The sequence below is a fragment of the Pungitius pungitius genome, chromosome 7 (genome assembly GCF_949316345.1).
Source record: "Pungitius pungitius chromosome 7, fPunPun2.1, whole genome shotgun sequence".
Classification (NCBI taxonomy): Eukaryota; Metazoa; Chordata; class Actinopteri; order Perciformes; family Gasterosteidae; genus Pungitius; species Pungitius pungitius.
Genome location: NC_084906.1, coordinates 4,752,383 through 4,778,570, shown reverse-complemented (window position 1 = coordinate 4,778,570; position 26,188 = coordinate 4,752,383). Strand labels below are relative to the sequence as shown.

Below are 26,188 nucleotides of genomic sequence, written 5' to 3'. Positions count from 1 at the left end.
TTGGATCCATACATTGAGTATCTTTAACTAACAAGGATTTTGACTTTGCGTTTATTTATTTATCTCAATGGGGCAAATCTAACAAACATCTCAAAGACTCAAAGCTCAACACAAAGGTTCCCATCACATAGAGTTACCACATAAATAAATAAATATTCATATGTATCTAAAATAGTATACACTATATAAAGTATACGTACTTTGTGAATAAAACAACAATGACATTTGTAAAGAGTAAGACATCATGTTCAATGTCTGTATTATGTTCCAGGGTTATTGCATGTTCATGACCATGTTTTTAAGAGTAAAGGAAAGAGAAATACTACAACTAAAAAAATATGAAGATTATGTAGTTAATTCATTTGTCATTTTACAAGACAAGGTGGCATAAAGATATGTCTGTTGTAACTCATTAATTGTGGTCTCTGTGGTTTTAACCGTTTATTTCATCAATTATTTCTATATGGATAGCCTTTTTAAAGTAATACTGAACAACGCATCCATGTAAAGTCTCAATGTATCCCTCCATTCTAGATAATCTGCAGAGCATTTACTTTTAAGTGTCGTTTAATGAATGTACTGGACCAACTTTTCACATGAATTGGCGAGAGCATGATCAAATTATCTCAAATTAATTCAGAATTCGTCGCCTGTATAAAATAAAACGAAGCTATAATCGTTTATGTTGTCGTGTTTTCAGTTGTTGAGGAGGTGGAGCTTCCTAACTTTTCGGAGCCCACGCAGCAGCACAGCCCGCTCGATGCCATAGCAACGAGCCACTGACTAGTGGGACGGCTGCAGCGACTCGCTATTGGTCCAATTCGGGCGTCGTTCAGCCCTAATCCGCCATGTGATTTGTTAGATCCGCCGCCGCTCTCACGAGCCGCTCGGTGATTGGATGTCTGTTTCATTCGCAGCCCGCCTCAGTGAATAAGCTCTTGCAGCGGCACACAAATCGGAAAAAAAGAAGAGCAGAGGAATTGCTAACGTAATGTAGTGAAGCGGGGTTGTTTTGAGGAGTTAAAAGTTGTTAGCTTAACTGAACCATTGGCAGACTATCAAGGGATTGCTTTATTTTGGAAGTACTCAAAGTTGGAAGAAATGTAGCGACTTTTTGGCCGCCTTTGTCGTTACCTCACGATGGAGGAACCTGCAGCGAGGCAAGTGGTGAAACGATGACTCGTTAGCTAACTTTACTTACCGTTTATACTTCACCGTGCAGTCAGTCGACGATGCAATGCTAATAATCACCATTAAAAGTGCAGACGTGTGTTTTACATACGTGGTACTGCACATCAAGCAAACCAGGTCTAAATAGCTACTAGGTTTGTGTTAAATGAAGTTGCCATCAACAGAGAGTCGGAGATGTCCCTGTCAGACGGTAACGTCACCTCGGATGACGAGATGCCCTTAACGTTACCCACGGACGGCAGCATCAGCGGAAGCATCCGAAAGGTGAGACACCTGGACACGCGCGCGCGCGGGCGCGCACACACACACACACACACACACACCCAAGTACGTAACGTTATATAAATATACACTAAGCCGAGGAAAGGGTCTGATGGGGTCTGGTAGCTCCGTAAATGAATCAGTAACTTTAAGGCACCTGTAAACTGTGGACATTATACACGATGGGACCATTCTGTTGTCCCTCCATCTTTTGTTATCCTTAGCTGTAGGTCAAATAAAGCAAAACAAGAAAAGGAAAAACATAGCCTTATTATTGGCCGTATTTGTCTGGGTTTGGAGACACAAGCCACTGGAAACATCTCAGGTTGAGCCCAATTTCGATTGTGGAGTTGAAAAGGAAAAATGCAAACGAATGATTGCAAAACATAACAGGAAAGTGTCTCTCACGAAACGCTTGCCTGCTTCCTCTGGATGGTCCACAAACATCACTGTTACATTTTTTCACAGTTTGTTCAGCAAAAAAGATCCAATGGAAGATGTTGATCGTGTGAGTTGCACAAAACAGTGTTTTTGGAAGTGTTCATTTAGCTGAAATGTTAAAAATGCTTCTTAGCAACAAAAATATTATTTTGGTCACGTCCTTTTTGTTAGCGTCACAAACGACAGAGGAGGAGATCTCACAACCCATGCAGGGGACGCTTTGATTTTGCAACTGCATTTGCTCCAACACTGATATCATATGTTATAAATGCAAAATCTTTGGTTCAACTGGGAAAAAAGATAAGTTACTCTTAAATTGAGAGTTACATACACTTCACCTTCTGCTGCTTGAGCTGCTTGAAGCAGCAACTTCTAAATGGACATGTCGATATAGCTGAAAAACCACGTGTGCTTAGAGAAAGTCACCTGGACAGAGACGTTTGTGAGACTCTGTCTGCGCTGACGTTGGGCAGCCTCCATCCTGCTGCTTCAGCAGAGGTGGGAGCTTGGCCAGGAGCCTAATCCACACAGGCACACCGAGGATTACTGGACGTGTGCACGCTAAACAAACACCTTTACTGGGTGAGAGGGAACGAGAAAGATAAAGGAGGGGGGGGGGGGAGTGGAGAGAGGGTGAGAAAATGAATCCCATCCGTGTACACGTTTGTTTTGAAAGAACGTGATGGAAAGAGGAAAAAGGATAAAGCGAGGTACTATTCAATACGTCTGCCATACAGCTGCAGCATCTGTCAAAGGCGCCATAGATGTGTTTACCTTTTCAGTTTAAAACCATGGCGGATTGTGCAATAGATGCTGTTTTACTGAGCAGACAAAGTAACAGACATGTAACAATCAGCTGTTCAAGTGTTGTTGGCAAAATGCTTGTTGAAGCAAAGACGTCAGAGGCCTTTAAGTCTGCGGACAGATTTTCTACTGGGACCTTTTTCTATTAATCATTTTACCCTTGTGGGAAGGAGATTCTCTTCCTGTCTTACATGCTAAGCCTTTACCATGTTTAGCATCCACACGGCTCCTCAAGGCTTCTCCTTCTGAGCTCCCTGGTCGCTCACACGCCATCATCTCTGGCACACTGTGCTAGCCAGCATTAGATCTTTTGTAACAAAGTAAGCCTTTTACATAGCATTACAGCGTGAAAAAGGCTGCAATCCAGAAATGTGTGTGTTACGTTATGTTTACAGGGGGAGCCGACAAATACCCAGGCCTAGTGCAGACTCATTTATGCTGATTGTTGCACTTGTTCCAAGACAAAAGCCACTTGTTGGGTGTGTTAGTGGGTGTTTTTCCAGTGGGAAGAGGGCTCTGCTGAGGCGATATTTAACAGACTAACTGCTTATTTGAAACTTTGAACTTGTGCTGAATGCAGAGAGGTGCTAGTCCACCTGTTGCTTCAGTTCACCTTTTCATCTTTTGTCAATTGATCAATTCTCTTCACTGCTCCATTTTCTCTGCAGGGATGCGATCCTTTTGCCCAGACTCAGCGCAGTAAACTGCAGCACCGACGATCTCGCATAAACCAGCAGATCAACAAGGAAATGCGCATGAGAGCTGGAGCAGAAAACCTATTCAGGTGAGGTTCTTCTCTCTAGAATAGTCTAAGCATTTATAGTTGTTTCATCTGCATGGAAGATTTAGAAAAAAAGGTATTTCAAATGCATCATGCGTGTTTCTCACCGGTTTAGTTTGCCGCCTGTGTTAGTTGTTTCGAAGGTTTTATTGTTGAAAGGGCAAACTTTCTCCTACATCAGCTCTTCCTCTCTGAGATGTGAGGATAAATGCTATTCTTGTCTCTTGTGTCGGTGGCTCTTTGTTAGCTCGTTGGTTCAGTCACATTTGTAGCGGTGTCCTGTGATGGCAAGAGGTCAGAGATCACTCCCCTTCAGAACACACACACACACACACACACAAAGACACACACACACACACCCCAGCACCCAGTTTATAACTGTTAGCGTTCTCTGTGTCTTCTCTCCCTTTTGTCCCACGAATATTCAACACTGCATCATTTCATAGTTCGAACACCAACGAGGGGTATTACCCAACTGAAATGTGATGTTTGGATTACACAGTGCACAGGAATTCTATTTGTTGAAGAAATGAGGGGGAAAAAACTGTCGCTACCTTTGATTTCTCCCCCTGACTAATTCTCGGGTTCTGCATTTTTGTCATCCACCTAGTGGTGGATTATAACAGGAGCAAAAAGTAAACATTTAATGTATGTGCATATATTTGGTGCATTCGTTTTACGCTTTTGTTGTGGGAGCATTGAGAACATTCAAAGCATGAATAGTCTGCTGTGCAAAACCCTCTGAAAACACACTCCTTTACTCATTAAGATTCAATTTGGAAGAAAGAGGAGGAGTAGGAGGAAGAGGAGCCATTTAATTAAAGCAATGAGCTACTTTCTTCTCCCTCAGTGGTGCCCTGTCACAATCTAAAAAGATCAACACAGGAAACAACTAGACAACCTATAACTGGGCTATAACTGATTAAGTTTAATGAATCATCTTTTGCTGGGATAGATTGGTGAAAGCTAGAAGTATATAATTATTTTCCTTATTGTTTAGCCAATGTACCTTTCCACATGCAACATTTAAAGCCATTTTTCAGCCAAAACCCCCAGTCATGACCGTTTTGCAGTTGTTTAAAATGCACTTAATTTAATTTTATCTTGTTATAATGTGACAGTGAATTGCATGTATTTTGATTTAAACGACGCGATAAGTTAGCCACCTCCTGCGTCTCGATAAATCCCTCCTCTTGTGCCATTTTTAGACAAAAGTGATCTGAAGATTTAACCACTAACTGGTCTTGCAACAATGCAGGACTGAATGTTTCTGCTGCGTGTATGAAATGGATGTGCATTAGACTTTTAACTTTGCAGCCCTTGTGGCCAATTCCTCCTCAAAAACAGTGGATTTCATCTGGTTTGATAAAAGTTAACAATACGTTAATTTCCTTTTTGTTTATTTATCATTCATTACACAATGGGGTAATCATTTTCTTTTTTTCTATTGAACATTTTGACTAAATTTAAGCTGTGATCCTAAAAGTTGATGACTCAGTTTAGGGGAAATAAAAGAAGCGCTCCTGTCCTTTCTATTGGGACGATGGGTCACAGAGACAAAGAGCACACCCCTACCCCCCTACACACAGTCTGCCGGCCTGTAATCAGCCGGCTTTGTGTCCGCCTCCTGTCCTGTGCTCATGCAGAGAGCGGAGCCCCTGCAAGCTCATCCCCCACTTATTTGTCTGGCACTGTCAGACAATTTTTTTCCCCCCATCCTCCCCCTTTCCGGTCAACTGGAATAGTTGTCTCACACACACACACACACACACGCACACACACTCTCACACTACACCTCGCTTTCACTTCATACACTCCTAAACCTTTGTGGGATGTAGCATGGGTGCTTGTGGGTGGGAGGTGAATGAAAGGTAGGGGGGTTGGGTGCTAGTTACAGATGAGAGAGATTGTAACTCTCTGGAGATTGTGATTGGCTGATGGAGACGCCGCGTTGTACTGCCGGCTGTGTTTCTGCGTGGGAATTCAGATGAGGGACGGTTGCATGTTTTGCATGTTTCATTTAGGTCTTCTTATCCGTTCAATTGTTGTTGCTTTTTTAGAAAAATAACCCAAGTTACAATTAAACCCCCCCCCCCCCCCCCCCCCCCTGCATGAAGAAGCCGTAGTATGGTGTGCGTGCAAGTCGTTGTGTGTGAAGGGGTCATTGGCAGCCCATTTAAAGCTGACTAATGAGATTGCCCTTGGCTTCATCCTAGTTGTGTGTGTGTGTGCGTGCGTGCGTGTGTGTGATATCATGTGTTAACGAATAACAACTTTTCACTGGTCTGTCACGACATAAGAAACAATAGCAAAAATGTCATTAATGGGATTGGAAATATCTGCCCAATGTTCTGTATCAGCTACAGTACAGCGTAGAAAGAGTCCAACTATATGCTATAACTGAAGATGCCACTAAGAAAATATGAGCAGAAGGTACACAAACTCAAAACAATACAACTTGCCTAAATGGTATCCCTGTAATGGTCACAAGTTTGTCATATTCCAAGCTGCTTTGAAGTTATTAGAACTTATAATGTGTGATTATATGAATTACTTGTTTTAGAATTTACGAATGTTTAAGAAGGGCCTGATTAAAAAAATAAATAAAATCAATGTCATGTCAAATCATTTGCACCATACATTTTGTGCAAGGGTCTTGCTGCAATTTTCTTTTGTAAATTCACACATTTTTGAAGAAAAACAAAGTCCAGATGTTGGTACATATTCCTCCTATGGGTAATATTTTACCCAAAACATAACCAACCGTTGCAATTACTTTCAACTACTTTCGTCCTTAACTTAATGTTCATCTTTTCTCACCAACTCTTCCATCCGATCAGGCATCTTGTTACTTATTTAGGACAGATGCTTTAATTATTTATTTTCACCAGATAATAACTAAAACACTGAAATGAGGAAAACTGTAGATCTATTTTTGTCTGCCTTACCAATAACATTTATTCGGGTGTCTTTATCTTTATATTTCATGCCAGAACAATGCATTCAAGTGCTCATTAGTGATGCCTTCCAAAAACATGATGTGTTGTTGACGTCAGAGCCCCCCCTGAAGTGTGAGTTGGCTTTACTGCCTCCTGGGATGGGGGGGGGGGGGGGGTGGAATGTCTCCGGGTGAATGAAAAGGCGTTGATGGACAGGAGCCATGAGATAGTTGTTTAAATTTAAGACAGGCTGCTATGCTGAGGCACCTGTCATGTTTACATCTCAATTTACACCGGCTAATCATCTTTTTAGGTGGAATGTGTTATCTGATGCTAAATTGTGTGATAAAGCAGGCAAGGACACACAGTAACACTGCCTCCCCTGATACAAACCCTACTATAGAAATATAGTACAAACAAATTTCACACACCACCATGTTCTTTTTCTTTATGTTTATTTATATGACACGGATCCATAACATGTCAATACAATGTTAATACAATTTAAAGAAGAGAGATATAATGCATATGATTGTGTGTGTGTGTGTGTATGTGGGCGTGTTAAATTCTGCAGGGCAACAACCAACAACAAAGTGAAGGAGACAGTGGCTCTGGAGCTCAGCTTTGTCAACTCCAACCTACAGCTGCTCAAGGAGGAGCTGGAGGAACTCAACAGCAACATGGAGGTCTACCAGACCGACAGGTACAAAGCTCTGACACACACACACACACACACACACACGTAGAATTAATTAATCTGGTGCTTTAAAGGGCACAATTATTGGCCTATTCACACAAGATAAAGTACTATCAAAGAAGCTCTTGGTCATTTTAAAGAATTACAAAGATTATCCGTCATTGTCATTGTGCGAAAATGTCTGTAATTGAATTTAGCAATATAGTAGGTCACTTGCAGTCTATTATTTTCTTGACAAGAGGTATCTGGTAATTTGCAAAGTGCACATAATTAAAATAAATGCATTTACAGCACAAATTCTTATTACAAGCCCAATGTCACTGAAGCAAGAGATCTTTGTATTATATCAATGTAAATAGGCCAGTAATATAATATAATTTAGGTTTCTTGATATATAGTATGATATTCTTAATACAAATGAATATAATGCAGAGCCTTACTGTCATATTCGGGGGAATAATGTCAATGAATTTGAGTTAAATGTGTAAAAAACTATATTGGGGGTAATTTCTAAATGAATACTAGTAATACTTGTTCTGTACCAATAAGGCTTAAGAGACGGAATATAAAAAAGTACATCTACTCAAGTACAGTACTAATTTAAGGTATTTGTACCGTACTTGAGCATTTCCATTTCATCTGACTTTATACTTCCACTTTGCTACATCTAAGAAGGAAATATTGTATTTTTTTAACAATATTAGTTAGGAGTAAGGATAATTTGCAGATTCAGATTGTGCCCTTTGTTTGAGAGAGAGCACAGCAGAGGTGGGAACAAGTCACTGTTAGGCAAGTCACAAGCAAGTCTCAAGTCATTGCCCTCGAGTCCCGAGTCAAGTCGAGTCAAAGACGAAGCAAGTCCCAAGTCGAGTCACAAGTCACAGCCAACAAGTCTCAAGTTGAGTCACAAGTCGTACCATTTTAGTTTCGAGTCATTTCGAGTCATTTTATTATAGTGGGGACGGGGAACCCTGGGTGATGGTGCGCTGCCTCACAGACCTAGACTACGAAGGGAAGGGTAATGGTGGATCGACTGACTGTGTTATAGTACTGTAACGCTCACCCCAATGCTGCAGCGTAAATAAGGAGGCGATGACTGGCTTGCAACTCCGCTGCATTTATTTATATAAAAAAACTCAACTTCGGTCACTGTTGGCCGTCACCACGCCGAACGAACACTTCCGCATACACGGCCCCCCAAAACTCGGGTTGTCTCGCGTAACTACAGCTGGTAACAGAACATAACGTGAACACATGCAACATCTGCATAACTGATTAACTAATAACTTTAACTCAGCTCATTACACTACTTTAAAACGGACGTTGACATAATGTTGACGAGGATTTCCATCGGAGTCTGAATCCGGGTTCAAAAATCCAGATTTTTGTAACCATGAACGAGCTGTCTCGTTGATACGGTCAAATGGACTGCAGTGAGTGGATGTCGTGGAGGCAGCGCGCGCTCTCTGCATACCAGTGGCGCACATTTTTTTGACAGATGCAGATAAACAGAGCGGCGCGGTGGTGTGAAAATGTTTTCCCCCAGTTTTCATGGGAAGTAGCAAGTCTTCTCGAGTCAAAGGGCTCGAGTCCAAGTCAAGTCACGAGTCATCGGTGTTAAAGTCCAAGTCGAGTTGCAAGTCTTTGTACGTTTTGTCGAGTCGAGTCTCAAGTCATCAAATTCATGACTCGAGTCTGACTCGAGTCCAAGTCACATGACTCGAGTCCACACCTCTGGAGCACAGTGAGGGAAACTCTAGAGCTGCCATGACTGGAGACTTCCACCTGCACCCAGGCACCGAGGAGACGCCATCTGAGAGGTCTTCCCGTTGGGAATTGTTAAAGTATTGTTGTTCAATTATGAGTCTTGAGGCGGGATTAAAAAAACTATGGTGGGCTGCCACAGTCTTGTAATTAATGCGAAACGCTGCACGTACACACACACACAAAATCATGGTCTATTTAAAACCCATGTCCCAATGAACTATTTGTCCCATGCATTCCAGGTCACTCTCATTAGTCCGATGAGACATATAATTGGTGGAAATAGACAAACATGCATTGTGTGTTTCCGCTCAATGTGTACTTTCTCTCTGTGGGGACAAATTTATCTTGTGGGCTTTGAGGAAGGGCTTTTTCGTTAAGTTGGGATTAGAGCGTCATTATTGGCTGCGTGTGTTGGTTGTGAATGGGAGGGAGGGGTGGGGGGGCTTTGGAGGGGTAATTGGCCCATAAGGGTAAATACTTGGCTTTATCCTGTCTATTAGCAGGATGAAGCACTGAGCTGTGAGCATGCTGTGTTTGAAGACTAGCAGATGGCAGTGCTGACTAGTCTGTGCCTAGAACCTGCACTGTGTATACACAATGTTTACATGTTGGTATTTACACGGTGTAACCTGTGAAAGAAAACACGCCCACTGAACACATGCTGCCGTCTTTTATTTTCTTTCACAGTGAGGCTATCAACGTTCCCATGATCCCACTCGGATTAAAAGAAACCAAAGAGGTGGACTTCACAGTTCCTTTCAAGGTGAAGATGACTTGGTTTATTTCAATTATCAAATTTACAAGCTGTGATAAAGCTTCGACGTTATAAACTGTAAAAAAAATACAAGTGGCCTTCTTGGTTTATTTCGAACAATACTGAACTCCCACCACATTTCTTTCCTCATATTCATTTCGAATTCGGCCTATAAAGATTACATTAGAATGTGTCAAAGCTTAGTTTTAGAAAGAAATGAACTAGTGTGGGGACGCTACACTAAAGATACTGCCCATTCATTTATACTGGTTTCATATTTCTTTGTTTTACATATTTTTTTCTGAGGGTCACAAAAAGCTCAGTCAAACCCGCTGCATCCATCCAAATATTACAGAACAGTTCAGCTCAGTTGGGAAACTAATTTGCGAATTATGTAACGGTCTGTCTCCCCTGACAGGACTTCATCTGTGAGCACTACGGAGAGGACAGCTCTCTCTACGACAAGGAGATCAAAGAGCTTATGGAGCTCAGACAGGTTAATAAATGCACTCGAACGACTAAGTACAAGGAAGATCTTCTTCCATATCAGAGATCAGAGTTTTTTTATTCTTCAGGATGGTTGTAGAAAACCAGTCCAAAACTGAGGATAAAGAAATAAAATAAAAAGAAGTTACTGTGCCAGTGACATTAGATGTGTATTGACGTGAGTTGTTGTTTGAATCAGGCCATGCGTACACCGAGTCGTAACCAGGCCGGTCTGGAGCTGCTGATGGAGTACTACAACCAGCTGTACTACCTGGACCAGCGCTTTTTCCCTCTTCACAAGAACCTGGGTGTGCACTTCCACTGGTAGGGAATTTTTTAATAGATATATTGAGTCACATCAAGTTCTGCTTTACAAGCTCCGAGGACTGATTTAGAGAGAGGTTGACAAGTGGTTTGATTAGTTAGATAGTTATTTTGTTGATGAACATAATTTGTTCAACTTTCTGAGCTGTACTTAATTAATTACACATTTGTGCGTGGTTTATTGCAAATTAATCATTAACCATGTAATTTTTTGCAACTTTTTAAATGCAATGTAGGCCGGTACAGATATGTTTTTTTCTTCAAAATGATGGAAAAGTCATGGTATAGTTTGTCAAAATAAGTCCAAAATGTCCCAATAAAAACGTTTAAATACATAGTACAGTGGGTCAAAAATAGTAAAGTATGTGTATAATAGGTTATAAAACCATAATGTCGGGAGTCGCCATCAAAGTCTTTGCCACGCAGCAAGACATGTAATCCTCCTTCTGTCTCCAGGTACGACTCCCTGACAGGCGTGCCTTCATGTCAGCGTACGCTGGCCTTTGAGAAAGGAAGTGTGTTGTTCAACATCGGGGCCCTATACACACAGATCGGAGCACGGCAAGACCGCTCTGCACCAGCTGGCATAGACCGAGCAATAGATGCCTTCCAGAGAGCAGCAGGTAATGACGCGGCACGTACTTACCTCAAAACTTCTCTCCTGTCTTTATTCACGGATTATTTGTGAGACTGTAAAGTTAGGGTTGTCTAAATGCAAAACATACAGCACAAAAACAGCAGCAGTTTGTTCAAGTTATTTGTATTAGAAAATCTTTCATCAGCTCATGCAGCAGTTATTTGTTACATATCATTTTATATATCCATTGTGTAAAATACAAAGTAGTGGCTCTTGTTACAGCCCTCATGGCATCTTCAAACTGCTTTTGTTGGCTTACCAAAAGTTCTATAGCTAAAGATGTTGAATTGCTAATGATATGTCACAGAGAAAAGCAGCAAATCCTCTACTATCAGTGGCAGCGATTAGTGGAGGTTTCACGTTTAGACATTTTTAGAATACATGTGTTACTCTTTTCCTTTTAGGTGCATTTAATTTCCTCAAAGAGAATTTTTCCAACGCTCCCAGTCTGGACATGAGCGGTCCGTCGCTCTGCATGCTGGTGCGTCTGATGGTCTCCCAGGTGCAGGAGTGCGTGTTTGAGCGTGTCACACTTACCACTGAGGACACACACTTCACCTCGCAACTCTGCCTGGCACAAGAGGCCGCGCGGGTGAGTCGGCGCGTCGCCGCTCCTGTTCTTACCTCCGGTGCTGTTAATGTGTCTCATCCCGCGTGTGCTTGCAGGTGTCAGACGTGTATCTGTTGGTGCAGCAGACCATGACTCAGCCTCTGATGAAGGACTACGTGCCGTTTTCTTGGGCCTCCATGGTTCAAGTCAAATCAGAACACTTCCGTGCCCTCTCGCACTACTACGCTGCTGTCGCACTCTGCGATCACACACGTGAGCGACGTCGAACTGTGCAGAACAATTGATTTCATGTTATACGTTATCAAAAAGATCATACGGATCAGCTTTTGTAGTGCACACATTGCCATGTTCACTCTGTGATACTTTGCAAGGACCATGTAGTGTAAATGACACCTTTTAGTGTAGGTTTTTTAACTTTATTTACTTTCACAAAGGATTCAGTCTTTAGGTGATCCTGAACCAAAGGCATCTTTTTTTCCAAAGTTAACGTGAAATGTCTTGTTCTGTAGTGTCTGCTGAGGAGGAGGAGTGCGAAGAAGAAGCAGAGAAAGCTTTCCTCCAGTTCTATGTGGGCGGTCCTGCAGGGCCCCCCCTCAGCCAGGTTTTACGAGATCCCGAAAAAAGAAGAAAGCTCGGTTAGTACCTGGAATATGTTTTTATGTAGTCCAGATATACGACAGAAACAGACCTACAGAGATGCAGGGGCTTTCTGACATTAAAAAGAAAAAAGCCCCCCCCCAATATCTGCATTTCTTTAAAGTTCCAATTTGTAGAATCATATGGGTTGTTTTTCAAACTTTGGGTTCTAGTATGTCTCCAGGTCAAAGTAGTATGTGCACACATCATTTAAGACGACGATGTGTCCATGTGTGCAGGTAAAGCTCACCTGCGGCGTGCGGTAATCAGACATGAGGAAGCCATGCGTGTCCACAGTCTGTGTAAGATCCTGCGGAAGATGGACATCCTGCAGGACGTGCTGTCGCTCACACACAAACGCTCCCTGGACAAGTACTCTGAGCTGGACAGAGAGGACGACTTTGATGAAACCGCAGAAGCTCCAGAGATCCAGTGTGAGCATTCGTTTGAGTTCCTATTAATAATCGGATTCTCTGGTTAAATACTAGCAAGTGATTGTGGTTTTCTTCTATTGTTCTACAGCTCAAACCCATCAGAAACCAGACATCACTCCAACCAACTTCTCTAAAGTCCAAGTTACGGACTTCTTCCAAAGACTGGTAAAGTGCAGTAATTGTATCAATTGCCGGATTTTAGAAAAACGATTTTAAATAAATGAATGAATGCACTACCTCCTGGCAGCTTAGTTGAAGAGGACTCTTTTCTGTGCTGCAGGGGCCTCTGTCAGTGTTTTGTGCACGGGCCCGCTGGGACCCGCTGCGTGTGATTTGTCTGCAGAAGAGAGAGGGGGGACTGGGTCTCACGCTCAGAGGAGACTCACCCGTACTGGTGGCTGGAGTGGTGGAAGGAGGCTGTGCAGCAGTAAGAGGAACTCCACGTCATTCATGTATATCAGTTACAGCCCAAATTCTAATGTCTCCCACAGCCGAAAAAAAACAACAACTGAAGATTCTCATTCATAACTCTGTTTATTACTGTGTATCCGTTTTTTAAAGGGGAGAAGCAATGTATCTACCATTTTATTTCTAAATTCTTTAAGTGAAGTCAATACGTCATTTGGAACTCATTCGAGTTTTCTTACCATTCTCTTCTTTTTTTTCTAATGCAAGATTTAAGAGATTAATGTTTGTCAAAAAGTACAAAAACTCATTACTAACCACCAGACGATATAAAGGAGCCACAAATAAATGTAAATAAAAACTAGTCTGAGGCTCTTAACAGCCGCACCGGATATTTTAACAGTAGCTGGTCTGCATGTGTGTGTGTGATTATTAGTTGCAGAATTTGCAATAGAAAATGTTTGTTAATGACTTTTCCTTGTCTCCTTATGGTTGCGTGTCACATAGGAGGCCGGGCTAAAGGAAGGAGACTACATCGTGGCAGTGGACGGACAGGACTGTAAATGGGCCAAACACGGCGAGGTGGTTCAAATGCTAAAGAGCTGTAGCGAGAGAGGGGTGGAGCTTAGTGTGGTCACGTTACACTCACATGATACACAGGTAAGTGCATGGGAGTGTGTGTTTGTGAATGCGTGCTGTTTCAACATCTGTGTGTTTCCATGTGCAGTGACCAAGATGTGTGTGTGTGTGTGTGTGTGTGTGTGTGTTTGCAGCTTGAGAGGAGGGCCATGTTGCTTTCCAACATCAGCGATAAGGAAAACACTCGGGAGCGTCTGGTGGGTGGAGCCAAGGGCCAGAGCTCCGCCTCTTTGTTGAACTGGAACAGGAAGAAGACGAGGGAAGGCAGCGTGGCCACAAAGAAACTAGGAAGCACTTTCAGTTTGTCGTTTGGAAGCATCCGAGACACGGAGGCCATGTACTGAGACATGGCTTCAGAGGAACCACTCAGGGAATCACAAGGTACGATACCGTACCGGTGTACACAACCGCTTCCAGAATGACCGTAGTGCTGCAACAGGAGACATCAGCAGGAGACAACAACTAAAAGAGGAAGCTCACGGGTCGTCCAGTAACATTGTTCCTGGCTTCTTTCTGTTGCTAAATTCATCCTGTGATTTTAATTGGAAGGGACTTTTTTAATGCAGCGGAGTGTCGGTTTTTTTGCCGGCTCGTCCGTCCATGTTTTCAGCAGCGTGTGCCAGGTTGGGTCAAACCATTCGGATATGGGGGAGACATTGGGTTTTTAGGATAATTAAACATCCTCAATATAAAATATAAAATTCAGCTTATTAACTTGATTTTGAAAGAATTTGAGAAGTTGAGAATGTTCCTCGATTTGGGTCGTGGCTTGTCATTAAGGGGAGATGGTGGGTCCCAGAGCCAGACCAGTTGAGAACCACTGTTTTAGATGATGGCTGCTATAAAATTAGCTGAAGGGTGGGACTCCATGCCGCTGTTGCTCCTGCATGGCTCTTTGCTAAAACAAAAAATATGTAATAGTGACATCGTTTTTTTTAATGTAAAAGTCACAACGGATTTTTGGTGTGTAGAACCAGTCACGGGTTTGAACACACTTTTCTCAATAAATTGAATGAGAAAATGTGTCCAAACCTTTGACTGGTTCTGTACATCTATCAGCAGTTGGGGTGAGAAAGGAAGTTACAGACTGTCAAATAATACATTCATTGATGTTCCACTACCTAGATTTCCTGAAATAAAAAATTCAAGCAAGCAGTGACTAGTAAATATATAAATAAACAGCAAAGTAGGATTCCTACTTCAAAGCAAACCTAGCGTGTAGGTGTTGACAATGCAGCCAGCTTGTGAGATGTGACAAGGCAGCTGGCAAAATCTTACTGAAAGCTCCTTTTTAATTCCTTCTTTTTAGTTGAGGGCATCTAAAAAGAAGGGTTTGTGGGTTTGTGAAGTTGAGGGCAAAGCAGAATGAAAAAGCAAGCTCCCTATTTCATGTCTTATATTTTCCTTAACAGGTCTCTGAGGGTTACAGACTAACAGTCCTGTGTAACTACGTAAGTGCTCCAGATTCAGTTACTGATACTTTACACTGTTTTGTCTACTATTATGAATGCGATGTTGGATGTTCTCAGTGAAATTCTAGTTCTAGTTCTTTTAGTTGTCAGTTTTAGATGATTATAAGCACTTCAGAGGTTTTTGATCCATTTTATTTGTAGTTTTGGTACTTTCATGCACTGTGAATCTTGAAAAGGACAAATCTCTTTTTAAAAATAGTTTTGTCTTAATTATGAACATGAGAAGAATGTGAGAGGTTGGAGTTTTTTTTTAATGAATTGTGATATCGGGAGATACTGCAGGAAAAGCATATGGTGTCCAAAATGTTGAATTTTTGTAAGAAGTTTTGTATTATCTTGTATCTATTGTGTCCTTAATGGTTTCCAAGAACGGTCCAGCCACTGACCTGTTACAGTCTGCCAATATTAAAAACAATAGATGTTGATGTTTTTTTTAATTACCATTGTTTGAGTTGTTTGAGCTGTCTGATGTACCTAGAAATGTGATAAATTGTAGCTTTCTTTCTGTACAATGTATGTGCCATGGCGGTCCAGTGAGAAGAGCAAAGAGCCAGAGCGGACAGACATGGGGTTTTTTCACGTGTTTTGTTTTCACATGATGACATGACATTTCTGAATTCATGAAAAGTGAAGCAATTCCATTGAGACTGATGGAGCAGAATCTTTTTTTATCCTCATGATTAAATACTTAATTGAAATTAATTGCATTTTAATTGCATAAATGTTTGACCTGAGAACAGTTAGAAGTATTTTTTTTACATGGATTTTTATTTTTGTTCAACCAATTCCAGCAGACAAGTGTAGCAATAGCATATTTAGAAATATAATACTTTCAGAAATTCAGGTAGCCTATAGGTAAGTAGACCTTCTGTAAACTATGTTTTTTTAAGTAGACCAATACTTTCAAGTACATTCAGAACATTGGTTATTTTATACGTGTTTATTTCTTCCGGGATTTATTTTCCACTCAGCTGAGGAGGACCCTCAGACTGGTTTAGCTCCATAGGGGAGTCGGTATGGATCCTCTTAATTCACACGCGGGCATCAGCACACATGTCGAAAAAAGTGAAATAAGGATCACAGCATAAAAGTAGTGAAATCAACTAGGGCTTTATTAGAAATGCCATTATATGACTTTACTTGACCTGCAATTCTATTATAACGGTATGGAACGGTTGTGGATTCCAGCCTGAGAATCTATGAGAATTGAGGTTGGATTCAAAAGCATCAACAGGTGTGTGGTGGAACAGTGCAGGGAGATAGCAGGAAGGCTGAAGTGTGGAGGATCCTCAGTTCAAACCTGCTCTCTCAGAAGGGGGGTTTAGTTGCAGTCAGGGCTTCAAACTGTAAACTTTGAAACAGTTTTGAGGTTTAGTAAACAATCCCAAGGTCTAATATGAGAAACGGACACATTGAGGCATGTGCTTGAATAGCACAAGGGACCAACTGAAGGGCTGCAGGCTCCAACCTGCTGTCTGAGGTTGTGCGTTCATGCCCCCTTCATGTAGACATCGCTTTGAAAGAGTTTTGAGGTTTGAGTAGCAGTCTCAAGGTTAAATACGAGAAACAAAAATGTATTTTGTGCATGGTGAGGTAGTGCAGCACAAGAGCTGAAGAGCTACTGGCCTTACCCGGTAGGTTGTGGGTTCAAGCCCAGACTTGGGTTTGAGCCTTTGCCTTTACTTCAGGTTTGAGTAGCAAGCTCAAGGTTAAATACAACATTTAAAGGCTTGGTTAGTGTGTGGTGAAGTAGCACAGCGGAAGAGCTGCTGCCACAAGCCTGCACTGCATTTGAAGGTTGTGGGTTCAAGCCCAGTCTTGGGTTTGAGCCTTTGGCTTTACTTCAGGTTTGAGTAGCAAGCTCAAGGTTAAATACAACAAACAAAGGGTTGGTTAGTGTGTGGTGAAGTAGCACAGTGGAAGAGCTGCTGCCACAAGCCTGCACTGCATTTCAAGGTTGTGGGTTTGAGCCCAGTCTTGGGTTTGAGCCTTTGGCTTTACTTCAGGTTTGAGTAGCAAGCTCAAGGTTAAATACAACAAACAAAGGGCTGATTAGTGTGTGGTGAAGTAGCACATTGGAAGAGCTGCTGACATAAGCCCCTGCACTGCACTTGAAGGTTGTGGGTTCAAGCCCAGATGTCGAAATAGCATTTAAAAGAGTTTTAAAGTTTAACTGACATGCTCAAGGTTAAATAGGAGAATCAAAGTTGCCAAAATGTGACCAGGACTGGTAGTGTAGGGGTGCAAGCTAGAGCCCAGAAGCCTCTGTACGCGCCGCCAGTGGGTTCAAATCCCGCTCCTGCCAAGTCTTGAGCACACTACCGCGGAGGTAGTAGTGGGGGCATTGTCCCCACTGGTTGTTTCAGAGAAGTGAACCCTAGGGGTTATGCAGAAACACAAAGCGCGTTCACTTGAGTTATGATGGCATTGTCAAGAATGATGAAGAATCTTTTGAATGATGATGAATGCATGTTAATTGCTTTGCTTTAGCTTTTAGCACGTATTAGCCATGCTACGTAGCCTATAGGGTTCCACCTTTTTGACGGGAGAGAAGGCCGGATGAGTCAGTAAAGATGAGCAGATGTGTCTCATTCAGTGGTCACACTGACATGAAACTTATTACAGCCTCTGAGGGCATTTTTCAAGACAATCACATGTTTGTCTACTTTAGGGCATCCTGTGGACAACCTTAAACTGACAGTCTGGCACAGGGTGTAGATTTGTTTACCCTTTTTAGTGCATCCACCCTCCAATTTTCTGTTACATTCAAATTCAACTCACTTGTGCCTTTACCAATGCAGGAAGGATGAATAGCATGGTTGATCCTCCAAGATGCACCAATCCGTCTCCGGGGCAATATCCCATTATAATTTTTTATAAATGTCAGTTACCCAAAACTAAAAAAGGATTTAGGAAGAGCCACCATGTCCCTTGAGGGTTGAACCCAGATAAGGTTTAAAGTACAGAAATTTGGGGCATTTGGCATTAGTGACAGGGACGTGTAGGTTGCTCCATCTAAGATCATTCCAGTCATGTCATGGGAAAAAAATATTGTGAAAAAAGTCAAAATATGTAGGGTCAAAAAAGAAAAGATTTTTTAAATAATAGGTAAAAGATTATTGTATGGTCAATATATATAATATATATATTATTAGGGCCGGGACTCGATTAAAAATATGAATCTAATTAATTAGAGGCTTTGTAATTAATTAATCAAAAAATAATCGCATTTTAATTGCATAAATATTTGACCTGAGAACAGTGAGAATATGGATTTTTATTTTTGTTCAACCAATTCCAGCAGACAAGTGTAGGAATAGCATATTTAGAAATATAGTACTTTTAGAAATTCAGGTAGCCTATAGGTAAGTAGACCTTCTGTAAACTATGTTTTTTTAAGTAGACCAATACTTTCAAGTACATTCAGAACATTGGTTATTTTTTCAGACGTGGACTTAGTTACCGGGGTCTTTAAACCAGTCATCTGGTGCAGTGTGGGTTGGGTGTGGGTCCTTGTACTCGTAGTCGGGCTAACGTCCACGCTAGCTGCTAATTGTTTTGCGTTGAGGTGATACTTGAGGCTCGATGCGAATTCCTTGTTGCACAGCTTGCACACAACCATGCTCTTATGGACGCTTCCATCCGTGTGTTTTTTATAATAAGATTTCCCATTCACGGGGCCACCCGACACGGTCTCGTCAGCTTCTTCGTTCATGTTCACTGTGGTTTGTTGTTGTCTAAAGTCATGAACGCTAGTTGGTGCTCCAGTAAAATCGGTCCTCCGAAACTCATCCAGTGAGAAACGTTCCACGGTGCAAAAAATAAGTGTAAAAATGGGTAAAAAAATTTTAATGTGTTATTTTTTGTGTAATTAATTAATCTTAATTCACATTGTAATTAATCAATCATAATTAACGTGCTAAAGTCCCGGCCCTAGTTACGATGAAAGCTACTTTTTTGATAACAGGGCGCTTTCTGTACCGTTTGTGCAAGTAGATAACTCTTTGTCAAGACCGTCTCTTATTTGTTGTTTTGACTTAATATCTGACCATCCCCATGACTGCATTTGGGGATTTGCACAGTCCATTGAGGAATCCAATAAAAGTAAATAATTAGCTAGAATTGGCTGTATCAGTGTGACTCTGCCTGCTCTCAGAACTACCTCAAAATTATACTACATCCAGTAAATGTCTTTGCACACAAATGTCATTTATAAAGGTGACAGCTATATTTCCGATACTACTGTGTTTGCAAATACACACGTGGACAAAATAGTTGCTTCAGTTAAAATAAAAACCCACAAAGGTCACTGAAATAACTTGAAACGGACTAAAGTAATAGTAAATTCAAATTGACTGAAAATTAACCAATGGAAATCAGACATTGCTTTGGAACAGAATCATTAATTAAGAATGGCCTGGACAAAAATGATGGTAGAAAAGGGACGCGACTAAGGTGTGTACTGTGTTCCACACAAAGCTTTTAGCTATTAGACCATCTCTAAGCAGCTTGATGTTCCTGTGACTACAGCACATATTAGTACAATTAATCAAGAACAACCTTCTAAGTTTTAGAGGTGAACTCCAAGGTACATCAAACGGGGTCAAACGGCACCATCTGTCCCTGCTTGGATTAAAACTTGAGACACTGCGGATACCAAATCTGTAGAGATGTGTACACAGAAGCATCGGCAACAGAGACGTTTGGGATAGAGTGAGAAGAAAGATGACGAGCACATTTCAGGCGTTGATGTGGTGACGAGTACAATTAGTAGAACTGAGAATTCAAATGGATGTGCATGCTCTGTTTTAAGAGAATATTGGTTTGCTTACTTACTTCATAACAAGCAAATATTTCTACTGGACAGTACAAAATCTTATTTACCAGCACGAGAATAAAAAGTGTGATGGATTCAAAGATTTGGCAGATGATTGATTGCAACGGCCAATGGGTTTTCTCGGGTAGCTGCTATGCAAATAAAATCCTTCTAGTCCAGTCTAACACGAGGGTCGGAAACAGTGGGATTTATTTATCATAGAACTGATCAATACCTCGTCATTACCCTGCAACAACAAATGTATACACAATGAAATAAGATTATTAAGTCCCAGGCAGAGTTCACGAGGTACTGATGGTCTCTAACATTATCATAGCCTCTCCGGTATGAAGATCAGGTGTATGCACGTGGGAAGCGCTGAGCAAAGATGCACATTTCACTCCGTCATTTTCAAAGACCACCAACCATTGCTGGGGACCCGACTGTAGGAGCGCTGGTCGGTCTCCTTACGATCCCCCGGGGGCCGCCGCGGACCCCAAGCCGCTCTGTTCCAGCTCCGCTATCACCAACATGTGTTTGAAGTCTGCCGGGTGCTGGTTAAATGTCTCTACCAATCGGTAAGTCTCCTTCCTTTGCGTGCCATAGAACAGCTGCACCTGATTCGCCAAGCACTGAGCCTGGTGCACGGTCTGAAGGGGAAGAGGGAGGGGGGGGGTGAAGACGGGTTAACATGTATCCAATGTTTGATTCTAACACTGCGATCAATAGTACGAGGGCACCTGAATCTGATTGTTGGACCATATAAATCTCAAACCATGAATATCAATCAAACCTCCACAAAGAGATGTTATGGGTCTACATACTACTTGCTATATGGGAAAACTCCATCACTGCCATAAATAATTGTGTAGTCTTCAGCTGTGGGAGTGCATAAAAGGACTCACAATATTCTTGGGGTCCAGCTCAGCTGTCATCAGGACCACCCCCTTCTGGTCCTTGAGGTCTGCGTAGTGGTAGAGGATCAGCTGACTGGGAGCGTTCTCGCCATGCATCTGGACGTCAATAAGGAGAGATTACATTACATACGTACATCCGCTAAGAGTCTTTCTAATCAGAAGAAAAGATGAAAACCTTTTGTTCGATAATATATTGTATGCGGTTAATTTAATAATGAAACACCCTACAGTCTTTAAATTATAAGGAGTGTTCAAGTGGCTTATGGATAAGCTAAGCTATGGATAAACTACTTGAAAACAATCTCATTGTGATGATTTTTATTTTCATTTACTGGTGCAGGTTATTTTTAACGAGACCTGGTAATTACTCTTTTGTTTCAATAAAAGTCTAGTTCAATCACTTCCTGATCTCGAAACCTAAAAAGCAATCTGTGCAAAAGAAGAAAACTCATTTCTTGGGATGAGCTGAGACTTTGGCATATTAGTGCTTAGTAGGATTTTAAAAAGTATTTATATTCTCAGATCATAGTGAAGTTTTTTTTAATTGGCGAGTTTTTTGTTGGAATATTATTCCCCTCTCCTTTTTTTTTTTTAGTGCCCTTAACACGCTGTTCCTGATAGTAAATAAGGATACAAATCTCCAATTACCATGTTTCCCATCAGGTATCCAATAACTTATTTTGCATTTAAATCTGCACACTCAGGGTTCAGTCTCTGAGGAAGAAGCATTGTTTGCTTGCATTTGTGTAGTTGTTTCGGATCATTGTTGCCTGTCTGCAGTGAAAATGTATCAACTGGGGTGAAGTTGGCACACAGGAGGAGTGGTTAAGAGCCCAAAGAACGTCGGTCTTTCCCAGCCGCATGTGAAGGTGCCGTGTGAGGCGGCTCACCTGGACGTTGATGAGGGAGGTGAAGTGGAGCTCGTGTCCCGACCACTGACCCAAGAAGAACTCGTAACCCTCCTTCTGAGGCAAAGCGTAGAGAAACTGAGGGGAAGAAGGGCGGTATTAGTGGTTAATAAGAGACACAGTTCTCCACTTAAGTTTATGAGCAGCAGTGACCTCACCATCTGGCACGACTTTGATCTGCTCAAAATCAGCTCGTACATCGGCGTCTGCAATGTATAAAAGGCTGGTTATTAAATCTGTGGATTTTAACATGTGCCGGTGAGTTTTGGAGCTATAAAACAGTATTAATTTCCAAGCATCATACACACATACAAACTGTAGATATAGTAGATACATACATACAAGTCTATCTCAAACTAAACTATTTGGTGAAGCATTTAAGGTGACATGTAAATGTTGAGACTCAAAGCGGATCTAGAATGTTCTCTGGTGTTACACTCACCGGGATGACAGCGCTGATGGTGTCTTTGGTCGAATAATAATTCATCCAAAGCTGAGAGAAGAAAACAGAAAAGGTCAAAAACAAAGGCCCGTTTAAATTTGGCTTCGTCTACGGGAGGACACCGTAGGCATTTGTAAAGACTCACCTCAGCGATCTCCTCGCCTGTCTTGTCCCTGATCTTGTCCAGGTCCAGGATGGAGTCCAGTGTCTGAAGAACACGTGACAAAGTGTGGTACACGGTAAACATTTGGATTTTACATTTGTTTTAAAACCCACATGAAAAAAAAACGACGCCGCTTCCAAGACAAGATTCCACAGAAGGGGACAAAAGCTACAAAGACCTGTATCGTAACCATTGCTAGGTGAGAAATGGCTTAGGTCTGCTGGTTACAGCTCTTTAGAATTTGTTCTATTATTCATCAAAATAACTTTTTTTGGCCCCACCATTATTCAGAAAATGTGCTTTAAGGACATAATGAGCTCTGACTTGAGTTGTGCCAAGGCTTTTGTGCCAGTTATTGGTATCATTGCTTAAAATACAAATCCATAAAATTACAGAGTAATCCAGATGGGTCCTGAATGAGCCATTAAACAGAATAAATTTGAACTGAACTAAAATAAATATAATGTAGGAGTAAAGCTGCTTAATATGTTCACCTTGTTCTTTGTGAATCCTCCTGATTCTCCATCACTGGCTGCCATCTTTTCCTTTTGATCCAACTGCAGAGATTCCCCCAACAGAAGATGCACCACATTCACAACTCAAATAATGAAACCATTGTAACATTCTGTGTGATCCTTCTCTTTTATGTAGATAATAAACATGCTCACATGAGTATTGTTTTGTCCCATTATTAAGGACATTTCCACACAAAATACCAGCAAAAGATTAAAGTTTGTAGACATTCAAAAAACTAAAGTGATATTAGTACAGTGTATTGAGCCTTGTTCATACCGCACCTCCTGCTCCATGAGTCTGACAAACTCTGCCTGTTTCGAGTGTCCCAACACACCCTTCTTGGCCTTGTGCCGGTTCTCAACTCGGGCTTTGTACTCCTGCGGCTTGGCGCTGAGAACAAGAAACAGGCAAACATCAGCAACTTTCAAAAGGCTAAATCATTTTACGGCCTGAGTTCTGAATACCCTCCTAGTTATTATTATACAATAGAGATATACAATTTTGAAAATGAAATTCTTCAAAGCATTCATATCTATATTTAAAAAAAAACAATGGTACCGAAATATTTAGCTCAAAGGGGAAATAAATGAGCAAACCTATAGTATGTAAGTGATCATTTAACTTTTGTTGTTGCTCTTCAGAAGCTGACACTCAAAACTCAGTTACTGAACATCTTAAGTTCTTAAAAATGTCTTCCTTTTAAACAATTAAGACAGTTAAGTTGTTGATTGAGCAAACATCCATGCCCTTACTTTGTGAACATCAAAGCCACAAACAAGTCTTTTTCTAGAAATTTCAAGTATTAAAGCTGCTCCACACAGTGAATAGAAGACTCGTTACCTTGGTTTTATTTCTTATACCCAAAGGAGTAATTAATTATGAAAGTGTTTTCAGTTCTGAAACTGAACGTTTAACCACACTATAACAACCCGCTGGATGTTGTGCATCACTTGGTTTATCTTCCTCAATTCATCATCTATGGATCAATTCCACATTTTATAAATGATGTCTGAACACTTGGATGTGGAAGCGGGTTGGATTTGGATTTGGACTGTCCTATACAATAAAAAGTAGTCCCCCCCACTCACTGATTAGGTGGCCATGTCAAGGACAGGGGCCAGTCAATATTTATCAAAATCGGAAGAACCCCTGCATCCTCTCACTGATCTATAAATCAAAAAGGATTTAATCGTTTATTTCTGATTCTATCTGACGTTCCAATAAGCTTCCCAAGAAGGTTTGAGAAACAAAAAAATAGACCCAAAGACTGAACACCGTTTAATGGCGTAGAAATGTAGACCGAATATGGCATTATTGCATCGGCATTTCGATTAAATAATGTATTGTAGTCTGCCCAGAATTTACAATAGTCAACAATCAAATTATTTTTAAATATAAAAGACAGGTATAGCTGAAGTGAGGCTATCTCGCTGGTAGCCAGCTGACCTGCGAAGCTTCTGGATTTTGTCCTGGTACTTGCTGAAGTACGGGTTCTCCTCCAGTTCCGGTTCCTTCCGAACCGAGAAGGCCCGGAATTGCAACGGGACCAGCCCGGGGATAAGCGTTCTGATGCCGGTGGCCCTGACCGCTAACATCCCTCGGTACAAACATGACATCTGTACTATGGCCGCCGCCATCGTTCCATCGCTTGCGTCCAGCATCTATACTCCTCCGGCTGGGAACGGCTTCCAAACATTGGTTCCTACAAAAGCGAAAGATCATCTTAATATGTTAGTATTGTAAATCTAGTTGGGATTTTTATTTTTTCTAACGAAAACAAAATCGTAGTTGGTCTATAAAGAGTTGAAAGGTTGTGATAAGAGAAGAGAAGATAGTGAATACACCGTCTTGCCTTTTTTATTATTTAAAACAGACCTATAACAAAAGCACACAAACAATTGTGCACGTACAGTGTTTCTCTCACATATTTAATTACACTTTGCTTTCGTTTCTTGGAATATGTCTTATAAAAGCAAATAATGAGCAATTTAAAAACTGCTACAGCTGATTGAAGGTTGTCCTAATATGTTTAGACCACTAGAAGTCACTATGACTCTTCATTGAGAACTCTCTACAGGTGAAACTCGAAAAAATTAGAATATCGTGCAAAAGCTCATTACTTTCAGTAATTCAACTTAAAAGGTGAAACTAATATATTATAGGGACTCATTTCATGCAAAGTGAGATATTTCAAGCCTTTATTTGATATAATTTTGATGATTATGGCTATAATATATTATAGCCATAATATATATGTAAATATATACTAATACATTAGTTTCACCTTTTAAGTTGAATTACTGAAAATAATGAGCTGTTGCCCGATATTCTAATTTTTCGAGTTTCACCTGTATATATTGACAGGTGGAGGAAAGCCTTTGAATCACTGCAGTGATCTACCTCCACTAACACAGCTCAGATTGACAAATACATAAATGAGCAGATAAGTAGACTACGAAAACAATCCGCTCAAACTCTTCAGAGTCACTTACTGATGCAGTCATCTTTACCGCTGTGTGTGTGTGTGTATGGGTGCATGCATGTGCACTAACATACACCACACTCGCTGTACAATTTAGGACTTGTGTGTTTCGCTGATGACTGTCTGAGTGCTGTATGACTTGTGTTTACTTTCCCCAACACATCATTTTCAATCACTAATCAATAAATGATGCAGTTGCTGTACATCTGGGTCCTAGCAGAAGATGGTGGCTGGTGTGCAGGGCCCGGCCCTTCCTAGAGGTGACCTAAGCGACCGCCTAGGGCGCCAAATTCCTGGGGGGGAGGGGGGGCCCTCTAGCACAACACATCTTTCTCCCAACAACTTTGATTAACGAAATAAAACCCAGGTGAAATAAAACAAATGAACATGGCGCCCCCGCCAAATGCTATATGTGTTTGGGGGGGCACGATGATCCTGTTACCTCTATTATGCCGATTTTATTTTACCGATTTGAAACGAATACATTTTTCACAAGTGACAGTGACAGTAACAACGTTAGCTAGCTTCAGCAGCTTCCTACCTAGCAAGCAAGCCATTATTGGCTCAATTTATAACGGTTTGATTTAACGTTAGGTACTTAACTTTAAATATCAGAAATTGTGTAACGTTAATGTTTTTAACATCTTTACAAACACAATAATTAATTGCACAATATTACAACTCATCTTTGTTGTCAAAGGGAAA

General features: G+C 41.2%; 2 protein-coding genes across 3 annotated transcripts; one reads left to right on the top strand and one right to left on the bottom strand.

Annotated features, from left to right (window-relative positions):
* Positions 1-953: 953 nt before the first annotated feature.
* rhpn1 (rhophilin, Rho GTPase binding protein 1) lies at positions 954-15,823 on the top strand. Of its 2 annotated transcripts, none has more exons than XM_037468593.2 (16): positions 954-1,160; positions 1,356-1,455; positions 3,366-3,481; positions 6,992-7,120; positions 9,569-9,644; positions 10,054-10,131; positions 10,321-10,445; positions 10,902-11,068; positions 11,487-11,674; positions 11,749-11,905; positions 12,163-12,288; positions 12,529-12,723; positions 12,812-12,888; positions 13,067-13,150; positions 13,636-13,788; positions 13,902-15,823. In XM_037468593.2, exons 1-16 carry the CDS (start codon positions 1,141-1,143, stop codon positions 14,109-14,111), a joined length of 2,001 nt encoding a protein of 666 aa, XP_037324490.2. In that variant the 5' UTR covers positions 954-1,140; the 3' UTR covers positions 14,112-15,823. The 2 variants fall into 2 exon arrangements, with proteins under 2 accessions (XP_037324490.2, XP_037324489.2); XM_037468592.2 differs by having other exon boundaries at positions 13,004-13,150.
* A 3,622-nt stretch (positions 15,824-19,445) lies between these two features.
* atpaf1 (ATP synthase mitochondrial F1 complex assembly factor 1) lies at positions 19,446-24,681 on the bottom strand. Its single transcript, XM_037470252.2, has 9 exons — positions 24,448-24,681; positions 23,283-23,391; positions 22,980-23,042; positions 22,468-22,530; positions 22,323-22,373; positions 22,039-22,086; positions 21,863-21,958; positions 20,961-21,068; positions 19,446-20,705 (listed from the first exon to the last, which is right to left on the bottom strand). The coding sequence occupies exons 1-9, from the start codon at positions 24,660-24,662 to the stop codon at positions 20,523-20,525; spliced, it is 936 nt and encodes a 311-aa protein (XP_037326149.1). The 5' UTR covers positions 24,663-24,681; the 3' UTR covers positions 19,446-20,522.
* Positions 24,682-26,188: the final 1,507 nt, after the last annotated feature.

What these genes read in the sequence shown, in the direction of transcription:
- rhpn1 (XM_037468592.2), top strand. Translation starts at nt 1,141, where the DNA reads ATGGAGGAACCTGCAGCGAG. An exon ending in GAGGTCTACCAGACCGACAG is followed by an intron (nt 7,121 to 9,568) that starts GTACAAAGCTCT and finishes TTTCTTTCACAG; the next exon opens with TGAGGCTATCAACGTTCCCA. An exon ending in TGGCACAAGAGGCCGCGCGG is followed by an intron (nt 11,675 to 11,748) that starts GTGAGTCGGCGC and finishes GTGTGCTTGCAG; the next exon opens with GTGTCAGACGTGTATCTGTT.
- atpaf1 (XM_037470252.2), bottom strand. Translation starts at nt 24,662, where the DNA reads ATGCTGGACGCAAGCGATGGAACGATGGCGGCGGCCATAGTACAGATG. An exon ending in CAGGCGAGGAGATCGCTGAG is followed by an intron (nt 22,374 to 22,467) that starts GTGAGTCTTTAC and finishes TTCTTCTCTCAG; the next exon opens with CTTTGGATGAATTATTATTC. An exon ending in AGCTGGACCCCAAGAATATT is followed by an intron (nt 20,706 to 20,960) that starts GTGAGTCCTTTT and finishes CTTCCCCTTCAG; the next exon opens with ACCGTGCACCAGGCTCAGTG.